General features: G+C 45.3%; 1 protein-coding gene across 1 annotated transcript; it reads left to right on the top strand.

Annotated features, from left to right (window-relative positions):
- Positions 1–4,735: 4,735 nt before the first annotated feature.
- On the top strand, positions 4,736–5,317 carry MSGN1 (mesogenin 1). The gene has a single exon (XM_019448749.2). It carries the CDS (start codon positions 4,736–4,738, stop codon positions 5,315–5,317), a length of 582 nt encoding a protein of 193 aa, XP_019304294.1.
- Positions 5,318–7,262: the final 1,945 nt, after the last annotated feature.

The following is a 7,262-nucleotide window of genomic DNA, read 5'->3' as shown; positions in this document are numbered from 1 at the left end:
CAAACTTCTGAGCAAAGTTTAAAGTTCTCTTTGGCAGTGGTTACCAAGGAGAGGTCGGTGGTGGGAGTGCTCCGTCTCAGCTAGGAGTGTTTGTTTTATTTTTGTCATTGTTTAGAGTTGGCACTGGAATGTGACAGTAAAACACAGGCCAACTTACAGTCAGCTTTATTTCTGTTTTCAAATGATCTATGGGCAATACATCCCTTTATTGACTGCACAGGAAGCTGATGGCTCCCATCACTGGCTCTGGGCAACTACTGCTCTTTGGTGAAGAACTCTAAATTGGTTTTGTTAAAAAGAAAAGAAAAGAAAAAGCTTCATTTGAAGGCAAGAAATTTGATTTCTAAGCCGAGGTGAGTTGACACCAAAGAAAATAGGAGAGATGTATTTATAGTCCCACATATGGTGCCCATAATTTCTCTTGACTCAAGGAATCAACAGCTCACTGAACAGGGTTTAACACCTATGGCAACATTAGTTGCCATACTCAAAGCTTACAGTGTAGACACCTGGTATGAGGTGAGTACTAGTATTTCAACTGTACAGACAAAGCTGAAGCTAAAAGAGATTCATTAAAGGCTCCAAGATCGCAATTCCTCAACAGCCAACGTAAGATCAGGCTGACTCCAGTGGACACAGTCTTGCGACTACTGCCACTGTCTATCTGTCCAACAATATCTGAACAGTCACTGAAGTACTAAAAATGCTAATGTTGCAAAGGAGACACATCACAGAGGGCTCCCAGGGCCACTCTTGGCGGAGATTGAACCCTGCATCAATGAGCCTGGTCAAGGAGGTCAGTGGGAACTGAAAGAAGCCCAAACCAGGTATTTTTTTCTAATTTGCACAGAGGTGCCTTATGGGCCAGCAGTGACATGGGACCATGGGTGGTTTTAGGTTCACGCATCAGAGCAGTCTGTTGCCCTCTGTTTCCTGTTGATTCTCTGAGCCCCATTTGTCAGTTTCTCAGAAGTGGCTCTGCCTAGCTTCCTGGCCAGTTCCAAAGTCTACGGTCTCCTGTACAATCTCCACTTCAGGCTACTGAAAAATGCCTAGTTGCCCATGCCTCTGTCATTGCTGTTATCAGGGATATGACTGGCATCCCCTCAGAAGCTCATCCTGGTGAAAATTAGACATCGGGACATTCACTCATTAATCTGTGTGGCAAATTGTGGGTCCTGCTCACTGGGGAGAGCTACAATCAAAAGGCTGCCATGAGCCTGGTATTTGAGAGCCAATCTGTACCTCCACATTACTCTTTGGAAACTAGGACCAGGAAATTTTGCAAGGCCTCTTGGGGACATGCCTCAGGGTTGGGGACTTCTTTTCGGTTTGTTACCATCATAGTCACAATATCTTATCAGTGTTTGCTGAATGAATGACTTTTAGATGCACATTAAGACATTTATCCTGGGGCACCTGGGTGGCTCAGTCGGTTAAGCTTCTGACTTCAGCTCAGGTCATGATCTCACTACTCATGAGTTCGAGCCCTGCGACGGGCTCTGTGCTGACAGCTCGGAGCCTGGAGCCTGCTTCGGATTCTGCGTCTCCCTCTCTCTCTGCCCCTCCCCTGCTCACGTTCTCTCTCTCCTTAAAAATAAGTAAACATTAAAAAAAAATTTTTTTTTAAGATAGCTATCCTACTGACTCAGTAATGTGGGAACTATGTAGTCTGACTGATACGAAAGCGTATGTATCACTTAACCCGCATTATTTTCTAGGGAAGAAAAATCTGGGAGTCACACAACTTTGCTTTCTGTTCCCATTTCTGCCACAGCCTTTTGATGTGACATTAAACAAGTCATTGTCATCTCTAGAATGCAGACAAAAGGATGGACTTAATTGTCTCTAAGTCCCTTCACACTGGTATGGTGGGTGCTTTTAATCGAGCTCACACACACAGTAACTTGTTTCATTGCATTTTAGAGCTGGAAGGGAGTTTAATGATCCCTTGGTCCAAACACCTTATTTTACAGATGCTCTTCATCAAAAAGACAGGACAGATACAATTATCCTCTTTTTACAAAGTAAAATCCTAGAGCCCTGAAAAGGTGAATGATGTGCTCGAATGGGGGTGAACTCTGGCTCATCTTTCTACTACACCACACACTCAACTAGGTTTTACTGGGTCCCGTCTAGCACCGTCCAGTTTTCTGCCTTATTGTCAACGGACGTAGAAAAACACCTAACTAGCGCGTGCCCAGCCACGGTCTTCAAGTGCTAATGGTGTTTTACCATCCTGCACAACCATTTTCCTCAGATGGGGCCTAGGATACTTCATGGAGACCAGCAGGAAAATGCAAGTTTAGTTCTGGTTGATTTCTTACCAGAGAGTATACACTGACAAACATAGAAACCAGGCAGCTTTTCTTGCTCTAAGAACAGTTTTTTTGGGGAGCGGCACTGCTGGGGTCTGGGGTCAGGGGTAAAGGAGCCAGAACAGAATAGGTCATTCTGATACTGGTGAGTCTGACCATGAGTGACAGTCACAACAGGAATAAAGCCTACACTTACCAAGTGTCTATAATGTACCAACTATTTGACAGATCCTGTCTCATTTAGGAAATGAAATTTCTGAAAATAGTTTAAGAAATAAGCAATTTTAGAAAGAAGCTATAGAAAGAAAAAAACAACATCTCTGGAGTCTGAGAGCAGAAGTAGTATTACAAGGAAAACTGTGAAGTTTAGAATATAAGGGCTAAGAGCTTAGTGTGTCAGTGGCCATCACAGCCACCTTGGGTCTACTGAGAGTCTCCATCTCATTGAACCCCATCAAGTCACCTGCCTCTACTACAAACAACTAAAATAGAGAAAACAGAATTTTTTAAAGAAGTGGACTTTGGGGTCTTACCAGGACTCTTGGCTTTACCCCTTGCTACCAGGAATATCTTAACTGAGTTTCCTTTTTAAAAAAAATTTTTTAAATGTTTTATTATTATTTATTTTTGAGAGAGAGACAGAGAGAGAGACAGAGTGTGAGCAAGAGAGGGGCAGAGAGAGAGGGAGACACAGAATCCGAAGCAAGCTCCAGGCTCTGAGCTGTCAGCACAGAGCCCGATGCGGGGCTCAAACTCACGGACTAAGAGATCCATGACCTGAACTGAAGACAGGCATTCAACTGACTGAGCCACCCAGGTGCCCCTTAACTGAGTTTCTTAGCCTCTTAGAGCCTCAGCGTTTTCATCTGTAAAATGAGACTCAAATAAATAAATAAATAAATAAATAAATAACTAAATAAAGGTTAGTTATATATAAAATTTCTTGAATAGTATTAGCAGATTCTAGGCTTTTCCATAAGAACTGAAGGAAGAGAAAGCAGCGGTGGGCAGAGAGAAGAAGTTATTTATCACACTTACTATGTTTCATTAATGTTTATTCTTCACAATAGGGTCCTTTAATAAGTGGTGAATTTAAGAGCATTCTTCTACAGATTAGCTGCTTTCGCTTTTTCTTCCCTGGGCCTAGTTAATTAAGAAATACCGTAAGTGTTCTAATTAAGACCATTGGCATTTCTTTTCAATAATTGCAAAGGGACTTAATCATGTTAAGGGACATGTTAAATGTTACTCTGCTACGTAACTCGCTTTGATCTGATGTTAATACTAATTCGTAGAACTAGTTACGTGGAGAATAAGTTAAATTTATGGGACAAATGGGGAATCTGAGACCCCTTTCCAACACCGAGGGTCTATCTCTCAGAGCGTGTAGGAAGTGAAGCAAACTAGCAGGACCATCCAACTTAACACATTCGGTGGCATTTGGAGCCACGGTGGGGAAAACAGCCTCCCTAGTTAATTTCACACTTCCTCTATACATTTCAAAAACCAAGGTGTGATTCTGCCCCTGGATTTTTAAAAGACCTTCAGAAGGCAAAATGCCAGGTATTCTGCAAACTCCCTGCCTTAAAAGAGTTTTCTGTTGCCTGGTGTCTGTTTGCTGTGGGGAATCCCAATCTGCTCAGTTAAAGCAAGGCCTTTAAGCTTCTGGAAGGATATTTCCTGCTCATTAAGGCTCTGGCTTTCCTGGAGCTGCTGGCCTTTGTCATTCTGAGTGTGGGCATGTTGGAAGCACAACTCAGGAAAATTTGCTGAAGAGGAAGGCAAGAGGGAAATCGGCATTCACTGTGTGTCTGCTGGGTGCTGTCTTCTGGAAAGCCTTCTGAAGTAAGAGTCATAATTGTCCGCATTTGACATGCCATGGAATCCAAGCCCAGAGGGGTTCCCTGTCCCTACACCACGCTGCTTCTCCACCAGGATACCCCATCTGCTCTGAAACGTCTAGGAGGTCTTGCTGAATGGGGATGGTGGCCCTCTGGGGCACCCTGGGACTCTCCACCAGGGCCCTGGGCCACCACCTCCTTGCTGCAAATTGCCCCAGGTTTGTTTTCTTTGGCTCCCTCATTAATGAGTTCCACAGGACAATGCTAAGTCTAGTTAGGCAGCCTTAATTGGTTTAGTTACAACAAGATAATTCCTTTTTTCTTCTCTTGGAGGCCTTTTTGTTTAAAGACATTTTAGCTGGAAGATGCTAATTATCAATGAGGAGAAAGTGACACCTGAAGAGTTCATTTTCCATCTTGGTCCTTGGTGTCTCCTTTGAACTCCCCCCACCCGGCCCTCTTTCCCACTTTATCACTTCTCCCCCACCATCATAAAAGGGAGCTTGCCCTGGCTGGCGGCAGAACTTTCTTTCTCACTTGCCAGGGAGCCGTTCTCTCTGCAGCTGTCTCCCAGGCATGGACAACCTGCGTGAGACCTTCCTCGGCCTCGAGGAGGCCTTGGGCCCCTCCGACAGCCCCGGCCTGCTGTCGTCCTGGGACTGGAATGACAGGGCAGGGCCCTTTGAGTCGAACGAGGCCTCCCCCACTCAGAGCCTGTCTCCGGCTCCATCGCTGGAGTCCTATGCTTCTTCTCCCCGTCCAGCTGTGGCTGGGCTGCCCTGTGGGCACGGAGGTGCCAACGGTGGGGGCAGCGGTGCCTGCGGTGGCCGTGGGACCGGTGGCCTGGGGGAGGTGGACTACAACGTGTTAGCCTTCCAGCCTGCCTATCTGCAGGGCGCTGGTGGCCCCAAGACCCAGAAGGGCGCCAAAGTCAGGATGTCCGTGCAGCGGAGACGGAAGGCCAGCGAGAGGGAGAAGCTCCGAATGAGGACCTTGGCCGATGCCCTGCACACCCTTCGGAATTACCTGCCACCTGTCTACAGCCAGAGGGGCCAGCCGCTCACCAAGATCCAGACGCTGAAGTACACCATCAAGTACATCGGAGAGCTCACAGACCTCCTCAACGGCGGGCGAGAGCCTCGGCCCCAGAGCGCTTGAGCTCCACCCCAGGACCACGACCCATCCCGGCCCCTGGGAGGGGACAGGAGAGCTTTCAAGACCTGGACTGGCTCACGGAACAACAGCGTGTAGTTATTCTTTTAATACAGTAAGCGTGGTGACTTTGTGGTCTGAAAAGTCCCGAGGGAATTCCCACTGGGAACACTCAACAGCCAGACAAGCAGGTATTTTCTCGTTTTCTCATGGTTTCTCAGGAGCCCGGCGCCTTTGCGAAGAGACAGATTGCTGTGCCCTTCTCTGCCTGTCCGAGGTATTTTAGAGGGCCGATGACTTTAAATGCATTTTGTCCGTAAAGTAAAATCGTCACGATTAATCTTCTCTCCTTATTTTGGTGGTGGGAGCTTTCTTTCTGTTGCCGACTAAACCCATATTTTGTGTAGCATCCAGCGTGACACCTGGATTCTTATTTAGAAAGATGTGTATCAAGTAAAGGGCTATAGCATTCCTGTTTTTATTTTGTCTGTGTGCTTGTGTGTGTACTTGTGTGTGTTTGACTAAAACCGTGCCTTTTCTTTTGCAGGAGCCAAAATCACGTAAATGCAGAAGGAATTAGCGTCATGGTAAATAGCAAGGCACAGGCAGACAGACCTCATTAAGATACAGTGAAGTACAGGCCAGCCCCTCCTCTCTTCATGCGGGGGACAGGAGGCTGCACACGCCCGATGCCGGGGTATGAGCGAGCGGGTAGGAAGGAGGAGGAAGGTAGGGGGTACTCAGCACCACAGCGTGGGCCTGAAGCAGGGCTGGGTGGGGGGCAGGCACGGCCTGGGCCAGGCCTGCAGTGACAATAACGTCACGGAGTCCCTTCGCGGAGTCCTTTCTCAAATGGAGAGATTGGTTCAAAAAAAGTAAGAGACTATTTTAGTTCTATAGATGAGTGGAAGTGTTGGGATTAGAATTCAAGTCTGTCTCTAGCCCCTCCAGAGGTATTTATTCTTCCTCCGCATATCCCCCCCCCCCCCCCAACGTCCAAATCAGCCCTCCTGCACCTATACACAAACACACATCCCAACTTCACGGGGGCCTTGTCTGGGGGCTGGTGAAACGCACTCTCGCCTTGGCTAATGTGAGTGGCACAAGCAGTCAAAAGGGGGCTTTGAGTGAAGGAAATTCTCAAAACCTTTGAACTAAAAAGGCTTTTTTTCTTTTTTTTAAGGCTACCTTTTTCTCCAAATGGTTATTAACAATTGATACTTTTTTTTTCCCCAGTGAACAGTCTGTTAATGTTTCCTGGCATTTCTTTTCCTATTGGTGATTTTTCTTTCTCTCTCTTTTTTAAAATTTTTCTTTTTTTTTAAAATGACATATTAACAAAAGCAGTATATGTGTTCACAGTTTAATGTATAACTTTTCCACTTTTTTTCCTTTGTGGGTACAAACATTTACAAATAAATAGAGGCAAACATACATTTAAAAATACCTTGAGTTCTGCAAACTGCTTTTTTTTTTTTACTTAGCAATACATAGTAAATTCCTTCTCATTTAACAGAGATAAATCTGAGATGTAAGTGTCATTATTACCTTGATTTTATAGATGGAAATGGAAGCACAGATTTGCTCTGAGTTACACATGTGAAGAGCAGGGTGGAGATCAGAGGGTCAGCGTGCCAGAGCACAGGTATTAACATAATTTAAGAGTCACCTTTGGAATAATACTTGGGTTGTTTCACTTTTTTACTCCCCCAAAATGCTATGGCAATCATCACGGACAATTATATTTATCCATGGTAATTTTTCGTAGCCTGGAAATTTCCCACCAGTGGGATGCCCAGATCAGAATATATGCACATTTTAAATTTAAATAAATACTATTAGAAGACTTTTATAAAAGTTTGTAGTTATTTATGGGGTCCCAAACCTGATGCAACAGAACTAGCTGTCCCACACTGCCACTGGATGTTGCTAACCTTCTGAATACTTAATA

Source organism: Panthera pardus, unplaced genomic scaffold (assembly GCF_024362965.1).
Source record: "Panthera pardus isolate Hobbes unplaced genomic scaffold, ASM2436296v1 HiC_scaffold_26, whole genome shotgun sequence".
In the NCBI taxonomy this organism is placed as follows: Eukaryota; Metazoa; Chordata; class Mammalia; order Carnivora; family Felidae; genus Panthera; species Panthera pardus.
Note: the sequence above shows the minus strand (reverse complement) of the source record. Positions and strands in the feature narration are given on the sequence as shown.

What these genes read in the sequence shown, in the direction of transcription:
- MSGN1 (XM_019448749.2), top strand. Translation starts at nt 4,736, where the DNA reads ATGGACAACCTGCGTGAGACCTTCCTCGGCCTCGAGGAGGCCTTGGGC.